The sequence below is a fragment of the Hyaena hyaena genome, unplaced genomic scaffold, assembly GCF_003009895.1.
Source record: "Hyaena hyaena isolate Hyena2069 unplaced genomic scaffold, ASM300989v1 scaffold_1210, whole genome shotgun sequence".
Taxonomy (NCBI): Eukaryota; Metazoa; Chordata; class Mammalia; order Carnivora; family Hyaenidae; genus Hyaena; species Hyaena hyaena.
The window spans coordinates 200,006-221,736 of NW_024081845.1; the positions used below are offsets into that span (position 1 = coordinate 200,006).

The 21,731-nt window shown below is 34.7% G+C and overlaps 1 protein-coding gene across 1 annotated transcript in view; it reads right to left on the minus strand.

Moving 5' to 3' along the window:
• The window catches only part of AKAP9 (A-kinase anchoring protein 9), a 154,584-nt gene that overhangs the window by 19,491 nt on the left and 113,362 nt on the right, over positions 1-21,731 (minus strand). Inside the window, 12 exon segments of the mRNA XM_039222901.1 lie at positions 122-341; positions 3,449-3,593; positions 8,769-8,957; positions 9,219-9,410; positions 9,978-10,099; positions 10,426-10,489; positions 10,925-11,410; positions 11,885-12,025; positions 13,658-14,731; positions 15,518-15,697; positions 16,059-16,211; positions 21,244-21,348. Of these exon segments, the coding sequence (XP_039078832.1) occupies positions 122-341; positions 3,449-3,593; positions 8,769-8,957; positions 9,219-9,410; positions 9,978-10,099; positions 10,426-10,489; positions 10,925-11,410; positions 11,885-12,025; positions 13,658-14,731; positions 15,518-15,697; positions 16,059-16,211; positions 21,244-21,348 (3,071 nt within the window).

Here is a 21,731-nt window from a genome sequence, read left to right on the forward strand (position 1 = left end):
TTTCATGTTATGTATACATTATGTATAATATTACGCTTTTATAAAATCTGCACGATGTCTCTGACATAACTACTCCAATTCCTTCACCAATACATGTTTACAATAAGGAAGTCTGACACACCTGAATGCCTCTAACTCTTTTAGGTGCTTATGCTGTGCCTTGAGCGTGGTTTCTAGTTCCAGCTTAGTTTGTGCAAGTTCGCTCTTCAGTTCGGCAACCACCATCTTCTCAGAACTCAGTTGTTCCTGCAGGTCTGTTGCTCTGTCCTTCATGCTGCTGAGCTCCACCTGCATCTCCAGCATTTGAGACTGCTTCTGCTGCATATTATACTCCAGGAGTTCTAAATGCAAAATTATTAATACTTACATTATGATCTTCCAACTCCTATCTGGTTTATAACTATTTTGTTGATGAGAACTGGTTTTTAACTTAGGAGATTACTACAAAGAAAATGTGAAAAGATTACAGTCTCAAAGTTGGTCATTTATAGAAATAAATATGAATACTGTCCTCATAGTGCTAATAATCATTAAGGTTTCAGAACTACAAGTACATAAGGATGATAAAAGTTTAACAGAATATATTAATAAATGCAAGACTTGAAATAAAAAGCAACTGCAGGTGTTCACACAACACTCTAAACAAAAACGTGTATTTGTTTATTCAGAATTTCAACAGCTCAAACTAAAAAATTCCAATGGTTTCTGACAGCCACACAAAGTCCTTGCAGGAGTGTGGCGTGTAACTTATGACCACAGTGAGTAGCGCGGCTTATTTTGTTTAGCCCCTGCTTCCCAGATAGTCCCAGAAACTTCATGTTTGTTTGTTTGTTTTTTTTAACAAACCAACCAAGCCCCTGCTATGGGTCTGTTACAATGAAAACAAATGAAAATACTTAACTCTTTAGGTTATTCTAATGAAAAAAAAAATGCTACAAAATATGCATCAGTGTCGCATTTTTGCAAAAAACAAACTTGTGTACATATGGCTTTAATAAAGGCCTGGAGATATATTTTACCTGGGTGTTAATGGTCATTATTTTAGGATTTAGGAGATTCTGAGGAGTGATTTTACTCTATTCTTTTGTTTCTCTATTTTCCCTTAAATGTATTTCCAACTTAAAAAACTTTTATCAAAGTTCACCACATTATATTACAATTCATACTACTGATGTTAGGAGACAGGAATAACATTGGCTTTAGAAGATAATCATTTAGTTTAAACATTTAAAACTATTTCCTAGGGTCGCCTTAGTGGGTTAAGCGTCTGACTTCAGCTCAGGTCATGATCTCATGGTTCATGGGTTCGAGCCCTGTGTCCGGCTCTGTGCTGACAGCTAGCTCAGAGCCTGGAGTCTGTCTTTGGATTCTCTATCTTTCTCTCTCTCTGACCCTACCCTGCTCACGCTGTATCTGTCTCTCAAATATAAATAAAACATTAAAAAAAAATAAAAAACTATTTCTTAGAAGAAACCAAGGATTTACAAATATAAATATGTATCTATTAAGCTTTCAATGGGGTTTTATTAACTTAAATAATAAAGTAAAATATTAATCAATTCTCAAAATAATCTTTAATCAATCTTATGTCTAAATATAAGATATATATGTGATCTCAATACACTTGTTTTCTCTGAGATATTTTAAGATATTTAAAATTTTTAGTTACTCAAAAACTAATGTGGGATTATGGTATAACTTTAAAAATTTGTAAAAGCACAAGTGTGTCTACCATTATGTGAAACAAAACTGAAGACCAAAATGTCTCTTCACTAGATGGAAATGAGATTATATTTAATCCTTTTTTTTTTTTTAATGTTTTTTATTTATTTCTAGGAGAGAAAGAGAGAGAGAGAGAGACAGCGTGAGCAGGGGAGGGTCAGAGAGAGAGGGAGTCACAGACTCTGAAACAGGCTCCAGGCTCTGAGCTGGCAGTCAGCACAGAGCCCGATGCGGGGCTCGAATCCACGAACCGCGAGATCACGACCTAAGCGCAAGTCGGACGCTTAACCAACTAAGCCACCCAGGTGCCCCTGAGATTGTACTTAATCCTTAATGATTTCCATCTGCAGCTCAATTTACTGTAACAGACACTCCTGCCAAAAAGTGGGGAAAATATCTGAACAAACATTCCATGAAAGCAAACAGCTAGCCAATAATCATATGACAAAGAATGAAACCACTTCAGTAATTAGAGAAATGTAAATTAAAACCACAACAACGATCCACTGCACACCCACCTGACTGGCAACAAAGATCTGAGAATACCAACTACCTACCAGCAAATAAGTGAAGGAGCAGAGCTCTCATACTCTGCTAGTAAGCATACGAATTGATAGGAGCACTTTAGAAAATAGTTTGACGTTACCAAAGAAATGTGAAATTATGTATTCTATCACTCAGCAATTCCACCCCTGGGGTATATATACCCAGAAAACTTATGTATGTATGCATCAGAAACAGTATTCACAATGTGCAGAACAGCACTGGTTGTAATATCTAAAAAATACAAACAATCCGAATATTCAACCACAGAATGGATATATAAGTTGTGGGAGTTCTATACAGTAACAAAAATAAATAAATTGGACATAAATGCAGATAAATACTCAGAAAAATATTAGAGAGAGGTGAAGGAAGACACAAATATATACAGACTAATAAAGTTCAAAAGCAGGAAAACTTAAAACTTACATGGCTTAGGAATGTACAAAGAGGTAGTAAAACTCCAGAAAAATCAGGATAATCGTTACCTTTAGGTTACTACAGAGGAGTATGTGTTTGGGAAGGAGCTTCAGAGGTACCTGACGTAGGTGAAGTTTCCACAAATATTCATTCATTTAAAGATTTGTTCTGTATTTTTGTACTTTGCACTTTTCTATATGTATATTATAGTTTACAATAAGAAGGATTTAAAAAGAAATAGTTACTTTCACTGTGGATTTCTTTTCCTTTTAGGTCATTAACCTCAGAAAGAGCTTCAAAACAAAGAAAGATAATTAACTTAATGGGCTAAACAACCTGATTAAAGCAATGCTTGCTTAGTTTATTTTATTTTTTAAATGTTTATTTTTGAGAGAGAGCATAAGTGCAAATAGGGGAGGGATAGAGAGAGAGGGGGACAGAGGATCCAAAGCAGGCTCTGTGCTGACAGGGCTCAAACTCAGGAACTGTGAGATCATGACCTGAGCTGAATGAAGTCAGACCCTTAACTGACAAAGGCACCCAGGCGCCCACATTTTAAATAAATGTACCTGTTTAAAAACCAATTGGACAAGCCTTTAAATCCCAGAGTAATTAATGTAAATGATTTCCATGATATGAGAATGAGAAGAAAATGTGACTAAAAAGAAATGTGTTTTAAATGAATAATTATACAAGGAGGGGAAACGAAGTGAAATATTTCCACCTATTTGTTGTTACCACATAAGCTGGACACACAGAATACCTTGGCTTGGTTGATCACTCTCTTGTTCTCTTTTCAGAGTCATTTTCCGCCCATTCATTTGAGCATGTAGTGCTTGAATTTCAGATAACAAACTCCTTCTATCTGCTTTCTGAAGGCATTCCATAGCTGCTTGATATTCAATACTCTGTTATAATGCAAAATAAAAAAAAAATCAAGTGAAGAGATTTATTAAGAACAATAAAATTAACAACCAGGAAGTCTGAAAAATAAAATTGAAACACGTATGCTAAAATTTTGGAAAGATACTAATCTTCTCTTCCTATTTACTAGGGTTTACTTTTTAATTATTAATCTTCACACTTATTTTGAAATTCTTCAAACACACAACAAGAATAAACACCCCTGAACACAGCCTAAGAAATAGTACCTACACAGCTGAAGTCCCCCCGTGCTCCCCAAATGTGTCCTCTGCACGACCTGCTTGAGAAATCATCAAATTTGAAGTCTGGTGTTATTTTCATGTGCTCTGCATATTATGTTATATACACACACCCTAAACAATATACAGTACTGTTCTGCAGGTCTTAAAACTTTATCTAAAAACTCTACTTTCACTTAATGAAATTAAGAGATTTTCATGTTGAACCATGTGGACTGACACAGCTCTATTTCACAATCATTTTCAACGTTAAATAGTATTCCATAGTATGAATAATACATTTTATTTGAGCTTCTTTTCTTATACTATTAGATACTTGTTTTGTTTGCACATACTTGTAGCACTGGTTCACTTTCCCAGTGGTGGTTTATTCTCATTGGATATTTGTCTTTAGTTTCCTTTTCTTATGACGTCTTTGCCTGGTTTAAGAAAGAACCAGAGTAATAATGGCCTCACAGAATGGATTGGGAAAGATTGGGAATTCTTTCTTTCTTTATTTCTGAGAGAGAGTGAGCGAGCAGGGGAGAGTCAGAGAGAGAGGAGACACAGAATCTGAAGCAGGCTCCAGGCTCTGAGCTAGCTGTCAGCACAGAGCCCGATGCAGGGCTCAAACCCACAAACCGTGAGATCATGACCTGAGCCAAAGTCGGACGTTTCACTGACTGAGCCACCCAGGCGCCCCAAAGATTGGTAATTCTTATAACATTTGGTAGAATTCACCAGTGAAGCCATCTAATCACAGGTTTTCTTTGTGAGAAATTTAAAAATTACTAATTTAACTCTTTGTAATGGGTCTATTCAGATTTTCTATTTTTTTAAGAGTAAATTTTTGTAGTTTGTATATTTTTAGAGATTTGTTTACTTAACACTATAGAAATAATTATTAAAATTTTTTTCTTAATTTTATCTTTGAGAAAGAGAGACAGAGTACAGACAGGGGAGGGACAGAGAGAGGGAGACACAGAATCTGAAGCAAGCTCCAGGCTCTGGGCTGTCAGCACAGAGCTCGATGCAGGGCTTGCACCCGCAAACTGTGAGATCATGACCTGAGCTGAAGTTGGATGCTTAACTAACTGATTGAGCCACCCCAGCACCCTGGAAATAATTATTTTTAAAGTTACATTTTGTTGTTAAGAAATCAGATGTTTTAAAAACTATATTTATTTTTAGAGAGTGAGAGAGCAAGAACAGGGGAGGGGCAGAGAAAGGGAGAGACAGAATCCCAAGCAGGATCTGCACTGTCAGGGGAGAGTCTGATATGGGGCTCGATCTCATGAACAGTGAGATCATTACCTGAGCTGAAATCAAGAGTTGGACACTTAACTGATTTGAGCCACCCAGGTGCCCCAAGAAATCAGATTTTTACAATTTGATCTTACATCCAGCCATATTCCCAAACTTAATTAATTCTAAAATGCTATGTGTATAGATTCTTTATGGTTTTCTATATGGATTAATATAGAAAACATCCAATCATACCAATGATGGGTCTTCTCATCCCTAATCCTTATTTATTTTATTTTTCTTGCTTTGCTTTGTTAACTAAATCTTTAGGACAAGCTATAGAAGTTAAGAGTATTTTTAATCTTTAACTATAGATATAATGGTTGTTGTAGGTTTTTATTAAATAGACCCTTATGTAGTTTAAGAAATTCCTTTTTATTTTTAAACTGCTATTTGTTTTAAAGTATTTTAAAGTATTAAATTCTTCATTTATTTAACTTGCTGTATCTCTTGAAATGATTACTGGTTTTATTTTCCTTTTAATTATGAAAATAATGAGTCACATGAGTTACTTTTAATGGTATGCTACCTTTGCATTCCTGGATAAGTGTAAGGTGACTGTGTTTCTAAAAAATATACATTGGTGGATTTGGCTTAATATTTTGTTTAGGATTTCTGCATCTGTGTTCATGGATAAAACAGGTCCCTAGGTTTTCTTTCTTATATTATCTTTGTCTGATTTTCCTAACTGGGTTACATTAGCTTCCCAACAAAAAGACAGGGCACTGCCCTAGTCATCCAACAATGGGAAGTGTATGTTTAAGACTGGAATTAGCTACTACTTGAATGTATGCTAGACTTCATCTGTAAAACCATTTGAGCTAGGTATAATTCTTGTGGGGAGACTTTTTTTATTTCATATTTTACATAATTTCAGACCTATAGAAAAACTCCAAATATTGTACAAGGAATCCTCACATATCCTTCATCTAAATTCTCTAAATGTAAACCACATTTGCTTTATTACTCTCCCTGTATGTATCTAGGTGTATCCTCTCCCCAACCATAACCCCCTGATAAGCACTGATCTGTTCACTATCACTGTATTTTTGTCAATCCAAATATTACATAACATATACGACGTTTAGGGTATCATTAGTTTGTTCTTCGTTAATTGGTACGTAGTATTTCATTGTATGGATGTACTGTAATTTGTTCTTCCATATACCTGTCAAAGGACATGGGGTTGCTTCCAGTTTTGGGGTGCTACAAATAAAACTGTGAGAAATAATCTTGTATAGATTTTTACAAAGACATTTGTTTTCATCACTGTCTGATAACGACAAGTGTGCCTTCTAGGTCATATATTAAGTGTATAACTAACTTTATAAGAAACTGGTAGATCATTTTTCAGAGTGACTCTCCCATTTTACTTTCCTGTTAGCAATGTATGAGAGATGCAATTTCTCTGCATCCTCACCAGCACTTGGTACTTCCACTAAACTTTATTTTGGCCATTCTGAAAGATGTATAGTGGCCTCAATTTGTTTTGGTCTAATATATTCCTACGAGTAGATTTTAGCTCTGCACGTTAAGTGTGGTAGTATACTTCATGTCAGGAAGTACATGATGTCTGGATTGTTCTATTACTGATGATATTAATTCTGATCACTTGCTTATGGTGGTATCTGTAAGGTTTCTCCAATGTACAGTTATTACTTTTCCTTTTATAATTAAGAGATTTCCTGGGAATTTACTCTGAGACCATGTAAACATACTTTTCTAATCAAACATTTTCATACTAGTTTTAGGACCCATTGCTGATTATTGCTTGAGTTATTACTATAAGGTTTACTAAAAGGTGATCTATTAACTTCATCATTTCTTCCACACACTAGCTGGCATTCTACCATAGAAAGAATTTTTAGGGGAGACTGGGTGGCTCAGTTGGTTAAGTGTCCGACTACTGCTCAGGTCATGATCTCACAGTTTGTGAGTTCGAGCCCCACATTGGGCTCTGTGCTGACAGCCCAAAGCCTGGAGCCTGCTTCAGATTCTGTGTCTCCCTCTCTCCACACCTCCCCTCATGATCTGTCTCTTTCTCTCAAAAATAAATAAATATTTAAAAATTATTTTTAAAGAATTTTTATTCATTTATTTATATCACTATGAATTCATAAGTTCTTATTTTACTCTTTGGTTTATAACCTGTCACTATCATTATTCAGTTTGACATTCTGATTGTCCTGAATGTAGACACTGGGAACTCCTTCAAGCTGGCTACTGTGATCTTCTGACATCTCCCCTTCATTCTTTGAGCACTTCCTTGTTAGTAAAATAAGATATTCCAGGTTCATCTTGTACTTTCCCTGCTCCAGCCCTGGAATCAGCCATTTCTCCAAGGAGTCTTAGTTCCTTTTAATGGAAAATGTAGTTAAAAATTCAAGATCTGGGCACGAAGTATTCTATGAGTTTTTTAACTATCGATTTTATTATTTTTTTTTCACTAACTATAGGTATTTTCAGGTTTTCTATTTCTTCTTGAGTCAGTTTTGAGAAGTGATTATTTTTTTAGAAAATCTATTTCACCCACAATTTTGAATTGATGTAAAATTATTCGTAAAATTCTATTATTTTATATTTGTTATTTTTAGTTGTGATCCCATTTTCATTTCTATTATAAAAGTGTACTTTACCTTTTTCCTTAACTGATTCTCCAACAAATGTTTGTCTTTTAGCCTTTCAAAGAACAAACTTTTAAAGTTTTTATCCTCTCTTTTGTACCAGTGTATGTATTTCACTAACTCCGTTTTTCTTTATTAAAGTTTTTCTTTGTTGTGGATTATGTATCTACAAATCTGGCTATCCACTAAAAATTATCTGTAACCCAGAATTAATATTAGCAGTGCTTTTACAGTTATTTTTAAGCATGCAAACAGGGGCAAAATATTTAAACTGCCAGCTGTGCATGATCGGAGCTGAAGGTGAACTAGGTGATGTTCTGCTGTTTTCTTTCATCTCTTAAATTGCAAACAAGGGTCTTTCTTGCCATCTATTCACTGCTGTGTTCTTTTGCACTTCTTTGCTTTTTATTGGTGATCTTGCTGTTTGGAATGGTCGCCAAGCACAACAATGAAGGACTATCGAGTGTTCCTAAGCACAAGAAGGCTGTATTTTATGCAGAGAATACATGTGATAAGCTTTTAGGCATGAGTTATATAGTGCGATGGGCCATGAATTCAAGGTTAATGAATCCCAATACATATAATTAAGGCAATCTTTAAACAGAAACATAAATCAAACAAAATTAGGTATTGACTGGTTGGCCAATGTCACGACCAGGGGCTCACAGGAACCTACCTGCGGTATTCCCCTAGTAGCAATGACTCAGCTTCTCAGCAACTTTCCAGAATCTAACTGCTGCAGACAGTGAGAACTGACCATGTCTTACTTCTACATTCTTTGGGCTTATTCTGTTGCTGTTTTCTAACTCCCTAAGTTGGATGAACAGCTCATTAATTTTCAGCCTTTGCTTATTTTCTAAAATAAAACATTTAAGGTAATAATTTTTCTCCTAATAGTCTTGGTGGCTCCTGTTAAAATTTTAACTTGCAGACCTTCTATAAAAGTAATCAATAACTCATTTTCTTACTTCTGTTAAAAAGCATTCTTTGTTTCACAGTTTAATTCTGATACCTGTTCTTGTATTCTCTGTTCCAAACAGTTCAATAATCCAACTGTATCTCTAGTACCTAGAGCTATCAGCTCAGTCTGAAACGCAGCTAGTAAAACATTGCGCTCCTTTAAGAAAACTTGCTGAAGAGCAAGCAGAAGTTCACCTCGCCAGTCTGGGAAGCTCTCATGAGACTGGGAACTATCATAAACCTAGCAAAGAATAAAAAAAAGCAGTTAGTTTTTAAGTAAGTATGCTTACAAAAAGTCTAAAAATGGTATTTATCTACTAACCAAATTAAATATTAGAAGCCAAAAAGTGTATGCATTTACTTTCAAGAGTATGGCTGGTGGCATTTAAATAATACAAAGTAATTCACGTGAAAATACATCATAAAAAACAGTAACAAATTATGAAGTGCCTCACTATAATAAAAGGCACATTAAACTGTTAAGATGCATAATATTGAGTACCTCGGCATCTCTTTGCACTTGCATTTTGGTAATTAAATCCTTAAGAGCTGAGATTGTACTGAGATAAGCTCTTCTTTCTTCTAGCCAAGATTCTGAAACTTGCTGAACAGAATGGTCCTCTCCATCACTGTAGGGAGACTCGGTGAGGGAGAGCACCTGCATGCCTTCATTATGGACAGCTCTTAGTAATCCCTAGAAATCAAAACCCAAAGGCTAGAATTATGACAACTTCTTCAAAAACAGACATACAAAGAGAACTACATTTTAAGCAAGATAGCTTTATCGAATTAGCCTGACTTAGAAGAGCCACTGAAGAAAGGAAATGCCAGGCTACTATTACTGATTGCCTTTTTCTAATGGATGGGTAAGTCAATCCCAGAAGATAGTGTCTTTTGTGTTGCTCTTACCTGTAAGTTCCTTCTGTTTACCTAATGTGCTCTTCCTGGATTTAACTATTAACCACTAATTTGGCCAAAAGAAATATGTAGGAGATAAATTCTAGCCCTTGAGATTGCTTTAATAATTTTGGCACTCAAAAATACCAGGAATAAGAAAATATTTTAAAACTCTTTATCTCTTTATACAATGATTAAATACATTATTCTTTATTATCTGCAAAATACAGGAATAAACCTGTATAGATTGTCAAGGTTCCTTTTATTCTCTCTTAAGAAAGTTACTGTACATGTTCTAAAAAACGGCTATGTTCGATACAGAAATCACACTGGCTAAATTTCACTAAAAGCTGTCTTATAGTACCTTTATTTTCTTTGGAAATGAATCTGTTGAACTTTCACCTTCATCTCCTCGGTCTTCTGATGCCGTGTCAAATCCCTGGCTTTGTGTAAGATAAATTCCCTGACCCCAGTCTGATCCAGAATCTAAAATAAAGAAAACAACTGACTACTGAAAAGAAACAAATACTTTTTATTTATTATTAAAAATTTTTTTTAATGTTTATTTGTTTTGGGGAGAGACAGAGTGTGAACGGGGGAGGGGCAGAGGGAGAGGGAGGCAACAGAATCCAAAGCAGACTCCAGGTTCTGAGCTGTCAGCACAAAGCCTGATGCAGGACTCAAACTCATGAACTGTGAGATCACAACCTGAGCCAGAGTTGGATGCTTAACTGACTGAGCCACCCAGGCACCTGGAAACAAACACTTCTTAATTAAGTAGTACAAAAATGTCAGAAATTTATGTAACTTACCACTTGAACATATTTCTCTAGTTTGGTAAGCATCAGAATGTGTTAATTCGGGAAGTGAGGATCCCTAATTAGAGAAAACAAAAGAATACATAACATTTTTGGCCTATATAAAAATAAAAATAGGACGTAATAACTAGCTTTGTTCTTTTGTAATGCTGTCAAAGAAAAAAAAAAACAAATGAAAAACTCAATTAAATGTGTCCAATCTTTCACAGTAAGTGGAACTATCTATGGTTTAAAAGTCTTCAATATTTTTCTTAATGGATATTATCATAAGAAAACATTCATGAATTAAGGAATGATATTATCACATTCCAAATTTGCAGAGGAACTTTGTAGGAAATTATTACTGGACTACACAAGGCAAAGAAGATTGAAAAGTGCAATCATAAGGAAGAGACTACCCCGTATTTCTTTTTCTCTTAAAAATAAAGAATTTTGGGTAAAAAAAAACCACACACAGAATGTTGAAAAAACACATATTATGAAAACCAAATACCTCCTTCGATTTCAGACACTGTATCACTGCCTTCAAGGTACCACATTCTTCTGTCAGTAACTGAATGGCAACATAGTGCTCCCTCTTTAAGGTTTCAGTTTCTGAAATATGTCTGGATTCCATATCCAAAATTTCAGCAGCATGTAGTTCTTGCATCTGCTCAATTTTTTCAGTAAACTGATTGATTATTTCAGTGACTTCTTCTGATGAACATTCACTCTGTAAATCAATTTGGATTCCTACATTTCTAACAAGAATATGTGGAGTTGGACTGCTATCAACCTTGAGAGTCCCCTCTGTCTGGGATGCCAAACTTTCACCCACTGTAGTAGGAAGAGGCTCTAATACGCAGACTTTTCTGTTTTCCTGTACCTCAGTCTTATCTTCTTTTTCTGAGAAGTAGGATAATTTCTCTTCTGCTTCTGTGAGCTGATTCCTAACTTGGCTTAAATCTTTCTGGAGAGATGCCATACTTGTTTCTTTTACCTAAAACATAATGAACAGAACAGTAGAATATTCAATTAAAAATATTAAATGTAGAATTTAGAGACGAGAGTATATTCATTTTCCTTAGAATAGGAAAATTTTTTAAAAAACACTCCTAGATTCCATATATAAATTTCTATTATATGTATATTCACAGATGACCTTAGAAATGAAATTATTTTATCAGCCTCTTCTTTTTGGTTTTCATGGGGTAAGAGTTCTCCTTAACATCTATCTTCTTGATCATTAAGAGACTTGAGTCTAAAAGCATCCTTTTAAAAACTATTCAAGGAAAACTAAGCAAGAACATACCAGTAAAGAAATCTGTAGTAACTTTAAGCCAAAGCCACAAAAGATTTGTTTCCAGCTTTTAAGTTATAAATTTGGTTTGGTTTTATAGAAGAGAATAAACTTTGAAAAGAAATTAAGAGTATATAAAAATAAGTGAATTAGGAAGTATGTTACTTATTTTACCAAAAGCTCTTCTTGAAGCTTTTCTGCTTTCTCTTTATAATTGGCAAGTTCTTCTTTGGTGGCTGATGCTTCAGCTCTAAGAGCCTCAAGTTGACCAAAAAATGCACTTTCTTCACCGGGACGAATTAGCTCAGTAGATGTCTGAACGACAGTGGAAAACATTTAAAAACATATTATTCTCAAAAAAATACGACCGATTTCAAGGTACTGATACATTCTAATAAAGCTTTTTCAGGAATGACTGCCTATCAGATTAAACGGTATAGAAATAAATGATTCATGCTCTTTCAACAAATAGGAAAACTTTTTTAGAATCATTGTATATTCTTTTTTTTTAAGTTTTTAAATTTGTTTTAACATTTATTATTCATTTTTGAGAGAGAGAGGTAGAGTGTGAGTGGGGGAGGGGCAGAGAGAGAGAGAGGGAGACACAGAATGTGAATCAGGCTCTGGGCTGACAGCTCAGAGTCCGATGTGGGGCTCGAACCCACAAGTGATGAGATCATGACCTGAGCCAAAGTTGGATGCTCAACTGACTGAGCCACCCAGGCCCCCTAGAACCATCATTTTATATTCTTGAGACAGTAAGAAAAAAGTTATTTTCTGGGAATGAAAGATATTTCATGTTAATATGTATCCTAAATATAAATTATTAATGAAAATACCATCACCATTCAAAAACTTTCATATTTATATCACTTTCCTCAAAAAATGCAAAGTCTTGCTAAGATACTTTTTACAAGTTTCATATGCATAGAAAGTCACATTAGTGCTCGCTTCGGCAGCACATATACTAGAAAGTCACATTAATATTTTAATATGACTACAGTAAGTTTTAGTTCTGGGGAAGAGAAAAAAGCCTAGTAAGTGGAAAGAATTCTCATCCTTTGTTTTTATTTTTTAACGTGTATTTGCTTGAGACAGACAGCGTACACATGTAAGCAAGGAACAGGGAGAGAGAATTCCACAGGTTTTGCACTGTCAGCACAGAGCCTGACGTGACACTTGACCTCATGAACTATGAGATCATGACCTGAGCCAAAATCAAGAGTCAGACACTTAACTGACTGGGCCACCCAGGTGTCCCAGAATTAACAGCCTTTGTAAAACATATATTCATAGAATCTTGATACATGAGTTAATCTCCTGGTATTCAGATAAGACTGCATATTTAATACTCAATATTATAAATACATAAAGTGAGGTTGTGAAAATTAAAGTCCTTCTATATCTGTCCTATGCTAAGAAATAAATGCAATTTCAAATCTTTATATAAGCAGACTTACAAGGGTGAAATACAAATTATTTCTAAGAAAGGAAAGAATCTATTTACCAGCTATAAAAGTCTGCAAAAGCTAATGACTTCTTACTGATATGTTAATTCAGTGGAATACTAATATATTTTATCAATTTCCATTATTTAAAATGAATGATCACATAACATGCATACTAGATGGGACAGGAAAAAAACCCACACAAATTCCAAAGGATATTTGCTAAACTTAACACCTCTAATTTTGACTGGTCTACTTAATGAGTATGCTAGTGAAATAGATAACATGATTTGAAGGTAACAAAATATAGATTTTCCCATTATTTTAATGATAATAATGGGACTATAAAGTAATTTTTATAAAAACCCTTTATATACGAATTGATAGATATAAAGAACACCATATTTAATTTGGTAAATTAGCAATCAAGCTTAGAGAATGAAGAAAAGAGAATTTCTTAGGGTATTTAAGTGAAAAAAAAAATTAAGTACAAACTAACCTTGAGAACTTCAAAACTTCCTTCAGGGCTTCTTTTCTTGTCTTTACCTCCCTGTTTTTTCTCCTCCTCCAATAACTTTTGTAGTTCTAGGAGCCTCTTTTCTTTTTCCAAAGCATTTTTCTCTACAATTTCTACCTGTTCTTTTTCTAAAATCAAACTAGTCTGCATTTCAACCACCTGGCTTTCTAATTCTGATATTCTCAAGGTTAATGCTAATACATTTGACTCCATCTCATTATCCATTACTTGATTTAAATTCTGTGCATTTGTTCTTTCAAGTTCTGATGAAACTGTTTGTTTATCCTGACAGAATTTTGCATATTCCTTAACTGCTTCAAGTTGGACTTGACTCACAAGAGCTGCAGCAACTTTTTCTTCAAGTACATTCTGTAGGTTTACAATCTTCCTTTTTAGTATTTCTGTTTCAGACTGGCCTTGCTCTTGCATGTCCTTTATTTGTTTATAACACCGGGTGAGTTCTAAGTCCTTTGCACTCACAGTGCCCTCAAGTTGTAGCACCTTTGTTTCCAAACTGGTAATGGAGCCTTTGCTGTTTTCTTCAAAAGGTGTGAGGTAAGTCTGATTTTCTAGGGGTTTAAGAGCATTCTCAGAAAGGACTACTTCCAGTTCAGGTTTGATTTTGCTCAGATCATCTATAGTCATGTTAATGCTTTTCTCTGGTACACTATGGATTTCTTCCATATTTCCATGTTCTCTCTTTAAGCTGCATAATTCTTGAGTTAGCTGGTTCATTTTTAAATTGGTTTCTTCAAGTACATTTTTCATAACAGCCATCTCTTCATTAGTAGTTTCTACTTGCTGTTTCAAAGCCAATTTTTCAGCTATTACCATATCCAATTGATGTTTTAAACTGTCTGCTTCTTCTGGGAAAGAAATAGCATCCACTGATGTCTTCTGTTCAATATTTGCCAATTCCTGTTGAAGTTTTTCAATCACTTCATTGAGCTGCTCAATTTCTTCTTCTCTATTTTTCTTCACACGTTCTTGGTCACTCATCAAACATTCTATCTGGGTTTCAAGATCCCTTATCAGTTCATTTTTTTCTTCAATAACCTGTTAATGAAAAAGTAACAGACATAATAAATACAAATTTATATTCTGGGAATTTTATTTTTTATTCTAAAGGCAGGAACTGAAAGCACTGATCTCACACAATATACTTCTCAGACGTATTAGATTAAGTTTAATATAGACCAAGAGTCCCCCATCAGATCAAACAATGACCTTATTTTGAAATTTGCTCAAAAAGTTCTATTAAATATAAAGTGATTTACACTTTAGTAGCTGATTTTCTGTGAGTAAAATAGTTAACATCAATACATTCTACTTGAGAAGAAAGAAGTATTAAAACAAAAATGGTCTCTAGCAGGTTAATTCATATCAAATACAAGAATATTTATTACATTTGGTTAGAATGATATGATGAAATCTGAGTCACCAGAGACTCTCCGGAAAACATCGAAAATCTCTGATATTAGGAGGGGATAAAAATATACACAGAGCTTATAAAGCCAACGTGTCATTTTCTTTTTCATTTCATTTAAACATAAAAAAAAATTTTTTTTATGTTTATTTATTTTGGAGAAAGAGAGTCAGAGTGCAAACAGCAGGGGGGCAGAAAGAGCCAGAGACATAGGATCCGAAGCAGCCTCCAGGCTCTGAGCTGTCAGCCCAGAGCCTAACGGAGGGCTCGAACTCAATGTGTCTTAATAAACTAAACTTAATGGGTAAAAGAGAATTAAGGTTTATTCACTTTTATAGTTAAAGAGAAGCTGAAAAATAACCATTTACCCTTATAATTCTAGCTTAATTTTATGTAGTAATTTTACATTTGTTTACCTTATTATCTGTTGTAATTTTAAGTTGATGCTGCAGTTTTGTAATTTGTTCATTTAATTGCTCAATTTCCATTTCTTTTTCCTGCATTATTTGAGCCAGTTTTCCAAATAACACTTGTTGGTCCTGAGTAGAGACAGCATCAGATTCCTTGATGGCAAATCCCAGTTTCTCCATTTCATCCTAGAAACAAAAATAACCATCCCAGTTGGGTAGTAGATCACTACATGTCATTTTCTGAATATTGTTTCCATTGAATCTTACAAAAGATAAAGTACCCAAAATGTACAAATAAATAAAATCAGATAACATCATAGTAACTGTAAGTTAATAATTCTTAAAATTTTTTGATAACCGTTCTCAAAAATTTTTCTCTCATGATGCACTCAAATGTTTATGTTGGGTTGAAAATAAGTTCCATGCAAATCCATTGGTAGGTAATACCCCTTTGTTAAGTATGATTTAGCAAGTAGATCCAGAAATGCTTGCTACTAAGACAAAAATTATGAATTATTTGTAGGCAAAGTTTTTCTTAATTAATTACCTTAAATAGTTTGTTTTCTTGTTCAAGTTCTTGGAGGCGGGTAGTAGATTCTTTTTTTTGTATTTCTAATTGCATATGTAGTTGTTGAACTTCTTCATTCTTATTTTCCAGTTCTTCTCTAAACTGCTCTAATTGTTCTTCTAAGTTTGTAATCTTTGATACCAAAATTATCAAAAGGAAAGAGAAAATAAAAACCTATTTATACAAATGTTTATTTGTCAAGAGAGAACAAAGAGCTGCAGAAGCTGTATAAAATGCAATTAAGTGCTTAAGACATGAGTGATGAGAATAAAGGAGTTTCTCTAAGCCAGGTTTAACTGTGTGGTTTCTAAGTATTTCAAACTGATTATCCACCCTTAAATTCTCCTACCCAAAGCAAAGAAGAGACCTTCAAATCAAGGATACAAGGAGCCATTTCTTACCTAAAATATCATCTTATAAAGCAGGAAAGAGTCATGGGAGGAAGGGAAAGGGTTGCATTTTAAATTTTCCTTGATGTTAAATTTAGCTGCTATCAAAAAGTTCAAAAAGCTGCATAATTTGGTCACTTGCTTTAGCAACCAAGTGAGACTAGGTGAAATTAGTCCATACTGATACTTAACCGAATGAAAGATTTGGCTGCCATGTGCCTTGTTTAAGTAAAAGAAAGCAGAGGTAGACACTAAGACCATGAGATCCTTAGGTCTGAAACACAGAAACGTAAACAGTGAGTTATTAGTACCATTTTAGGAGAAAATTAGAGCACTCCTACATGTATCCTATGTGTAGGACAAGAAAAATTTAGCTTTTTTCTGAGCCTAGATTACTATTAGTGGTAAAGCAACTGCTCTTTGATGGTTATATAGAGACTGAAACTAATGACAAGTTTTAAGCGTTATCAATATATTTTAAAAGTTGGGTTTAATTAGGGAATAGTCATTGGGCATAGTGCTTTATAGGTACTTAATATTTAATGGATTTCCAAATATGTATTTACCTGATGATCAAATCGCTGCATTAGAAGCAACCTAAAATGCAGGAGCAATATTATTCACTGGCAGCTGGCTCAGAGAGCAGCCTACAAATCATTTATTGCCTTAGAACTTGAAAGGAACCATATGCTGCTAACATCATGTCTTGGCACTAGCAAGGCAAAGCCCTTGAAAATCATTTAGCCTAATATTTCCTTAACAGAAAAAGTACGGATGCTAGTAATAATAGCCATCATTTATAGACAGTTTACTGTCAGGCACTGTGTAAGGTGTTTAAAATGTAAAAAAAATTTTAAAGCCTGTAATAACCTTATAAGATCTTCAATTAACAATCCAAATATCCCCATTTCAGAGATGAGGAAGGGAGTCACTCAAAGCAAGGTACCTTGCCCTGAGGTCACAGGCTCTAGCTTTTGAACCTGAGAAGTTTACCTGTGGAGCCTTACATTCTTAACTATCACTTCTCCTGCTCCTAATAACTAATGTCCAAAACTTATACTTGAATTATTTTCTGTACACTGGAATTAAACTCAGTACACACACCTTAAGTACATTTAGTAGTTGTGCATATATAATCATCAGGTTAGACTGGTGAAAACTGGTAATTATACCTTCTTCAAAGTTATCTAATGTAATAGTATTGATACCGATCCCTATCTTCCACAACTGCTTTTGATGAAAAGGTATTACTTTACTATATACATGGACACTAAAGTTCAAAATTGATGCTCTACCTCAAATGCTATTTGTTTTGGGGGGTACCTCTTAATCGTCTTCACTATTTCACCTACTCCCTCCCCACCCCCCAGGCTACCTGCTCTCTGACAACCACCAGTTTGTTCTCCATATTTAGAAGCATGTTTGGTTTTTTGTTTGTTCATTTGTTTTCTTTTTTGATCTATCAGTTTATAGTCAAATTCTAAATTTGATCTAAAGCCTTGCTATTCAAAGTGTGGTCCCTAGAGCAGCAGAATTAGTATCACCAGGGAACAGGTTAGATGCACAGATTCTGAAACCCCACCCCAGACCTCCTGAATCAGAATCTTAATTTTAACAAGATCCCCAGGGGATTCATATGCACATTAAAGTTTGAAGAGCACTCGTTTAAAGCACTAACATTTCTGTTACAGGTAGCTGAACCTGAGTCATCACAATAGAGACTTCAATTCCCAAAGAGGACACTGTACGATTGTTTCCTCCTATTCCTCTAATTTAGCCAGTTTCGCTTCCAGGCTGTCCTGTTACTGAGTCTATAACAACCAAAAACTACGAGAATATTATTAGGCCTTAAAAGTAGAGTGGCAGTTATTTGTTTTAATCTTGTTTAATTTAGCTACCAAAGGTTATCTAGGTTGTTTGGATTAAATTAATTTGTGCTTTCTTTTTAAGTCTTTATCTCTTTCAAATGTGTATGTCTTCTTTGACATCTGGTACTGGTTTTACAACTGGAGAGTGGTAGTCAACACATGTTAAGAGCCCAATAGATGTTGAGTGACAGTCTTTAATACTTCTCACCAATAAGGCAAAACATTCCCCAATTCTTTGGCAGTACGGCATCAAAGGACTCCAGAATCAGAGAAATCCAGGAGAAATTCTTGCTAAAATGCTTACTATGACCATGAGCAAGTTACTTAACCTCTCTTAAAGACTCAGTTTATTCATCTGTAAAATAGAGGTTAACACCAGAGCCTAATCTAGTGCTAGGCGTCACTCTCCTACCCTGAGGGGGAGAGTGTAAGGATTAATGGCACAGGCATTTAAAATACCACTTTCTAGCACAGACTTCAACAAAGTTAACCATTACTTTTTGTTACTGCCATCCATAAGTTAGATCTTACTAGCCCTGTAGAGTTAAAACCTATTGAAGGCATCTTTTTCTTGAAGAAACTCTTCCTTCTGTTTCTCTCCTCATTATTCCGCATTCTCTTATCATCCTTAAACTATCTTTCAGTTTCTTCTCTAATCATTCTGCATTTCTAAACATACAATAAACTTAAAAAAGTTTTACACAAATTAAGCCTATGAGAGTAATGGAAAAGATCTCAAAATATAATGATGCATACAGACATCTTATGTTTATACTCCACCAGGTATTTGCCTAGTACAGGAGAGAACATTCAAGAAGTAATTTTCATTAAAAGATTTAGGTTTTAATTCTATATTCCTTTAGGTTTTAATTCTATGTTTAATTCCAGACAAGTGAGTTCTGACAGAGTATTTGTTACTGTGATTAAAAACCAGTAGACCAGGATGAGCTATCACTTTAACCCTTCACTCACTCAACATGTCTGGCTCTATCTTGTCTATAAAAACTGGGAGTTGGCTGACAGAAGCTGGTTGACAGGTCTCTTTGTAGTTCCGAACAACTATGAGTCTGAGAAAAATGTAGATGGCTACTGGACGTTCACTTTAAAAACTTAAGGTGTCAGTAATGTCATGCAAAAAGATAATTAAAATATAAAGTTAGTAAACAATCATCTGCCCATAATTAACAATCATTGCTTCTGGGTCCAGTTTTGAAGGTCTATCTTTTTAGAAAGCAGATTATTTTTTTGATTAATTAATGTAAGGTAAATCTTTAAATTTAAATGTTAATTATTTTCTTTCTTTTTTCTTTTAAGTAGGCTCCATGCCCAACATGGGGCTTGAACTCATAACCCTGAGATCAAAGGTTACATCCTTCACCAACTGAACCAGCCAAGCTCCCCAATTCTTTTCAAAACACACAGAGGTGGTTACAGGTAAACAAGTGTTCCCTGCTTTTTGTGGAAAAGCCAAAAAAAGCAAAATAAACACAAACCTTTTATATAAACATTGGTATTACATGATGGCAAGGAAATAATCCTTCTCATGGAGATGATCATTTCTATTCATCATTTATGTAGATGTTTTTTCCTTCTCTAAACTACAAGTTTTCTTTTTTTAAAAAAAATTCCTATCGTTTAAAAATTTTTTTTATTTTTATTTTAGCTTTTTAATGTTTTTTTATTTATTTCTGAGAGAGAGAGACAGCATGAGCAGGGGAGGGTCAGAGAGAGGGAGATACAGAATCTGAAACAGGCTCCAGGCTCTGAGCTAACTGCGGGACTCTAACCCACGAACCGTGAGATCACAACCTGAGCCAAAGTCAGATGCTTAACCGATTGAGCCACCCAGGTGCCCCTAAAAAAAATTTGTTTTAAGTATTTATTTATTTTGAGAGAGAGAGAGAAAGAGAGCGAGCGAGAGCGTGTGCACAAGCAGGGGAGAGGCAGAGAGAGGAAGAGAGAGAAAGAATCCCAAGTAAGCTCTGTACTGTCAGTGCAGAGCCTGAGACAAGGCTCCAACTCACAAACTGTGAGATCATGACCTGAGCTGAAGCCAAGAGTCAGATGCTCAAACAAATGAGCCACCCAGGTGCCCCCAAAACTACAAGTTGTCTGAGCTAGAGTTTGAGTTGATGTCTAATTCATTCTTGTATTCTCCAAAGCACTTATTAACATTTATATACTGTTTAAGTTCAATAAATATTTGTTAAAATTTACTAAGTACCCTGAAAAAATTATATGGAAATGAAAATGTAATTTCAAAAATTTTAAATATTTGTAATGATATGATACAGCTAAATAATGTAGAGTACATAGAAAAATTAATAGACAAAAATTCAAATAAGTTTAAAATAACTTGAAACTGGAAATTACTACTGTATTAAAGCAGATTTTTGTTCCTTTTTTTTTTTCCTTGAGAAGGGAGGGAGTAGGAAACCATAGGAGAACTTTATTTAACTACCTTATTGTTAATTTTTTAAGAACATGTTTAGTATTCTGTAAAATAGCACTATAACCTCCCAGGGCAATACAACTTAAAACAAAACAAAACCCAAACCCTACAGTAAAGTAGCAATAATTCTAAGCTCACAGTAAGGAAGGGAAAAAGAGAGATCCAGCCTTTGTCCTAACACAATTCTCTCTCTACTCTCCTCTTCACTGAATTCGTACCTTCTTTTTGTCTTCAAAGTTCTTCCTGTGTCAAGGCCTTTACGTTTGCCCCTCTACATGGAACACTTCTATGTGTTCAACTCTTTATGGTCTTCAAGGTCAATTTAGGCAATGAGCTAGGAAACCGTCTAAACAGTATAAACTCCATTCTGTACAAATGATATTCCCGAGGTGACTTATTTAAAATTATTTAAAATAATTCACACCACATTTTGTCATTAAAGGTAAACCCCTTACCTCTTTTTCCTTTCGGTCTATGGCATCTCGCTCGGCCTGCAACTGTACTTCTAGGGACAATTCTGTTTTAGCTTCTACAGCTCCAGACTGCTTTTGGTCCTCTACCTTTAAATACATGAGAATTTTCTCAAAACTTCAGGCATTAAATCAAATTATCCACTTTAACTAGAGAAATAGCAATGCCACTAGCAGTTGATAATCTACATTAGTGAATAATCAAAGTTATAGATCCTCAGTTTTGAACACACTTTTATACAAATTCAAAGAGGAATGCTTGACACCCTTAACATTCATTCCTCTGATAAAATGGAGACTATACCTTTAGATGCTCCCTTCCCAGGCTTCCTTATCCTGCTCTTCTTTGATTCATTCTTGCTTTCTGCAGAGATTTCATTCCTTCTTACTCTGGGATAAAGCATCAGACTCAATTGGTGTCCAGAGCTTTTTCACTTGGCTATTATTTTAAAATCACAACCTTACTGACTGTT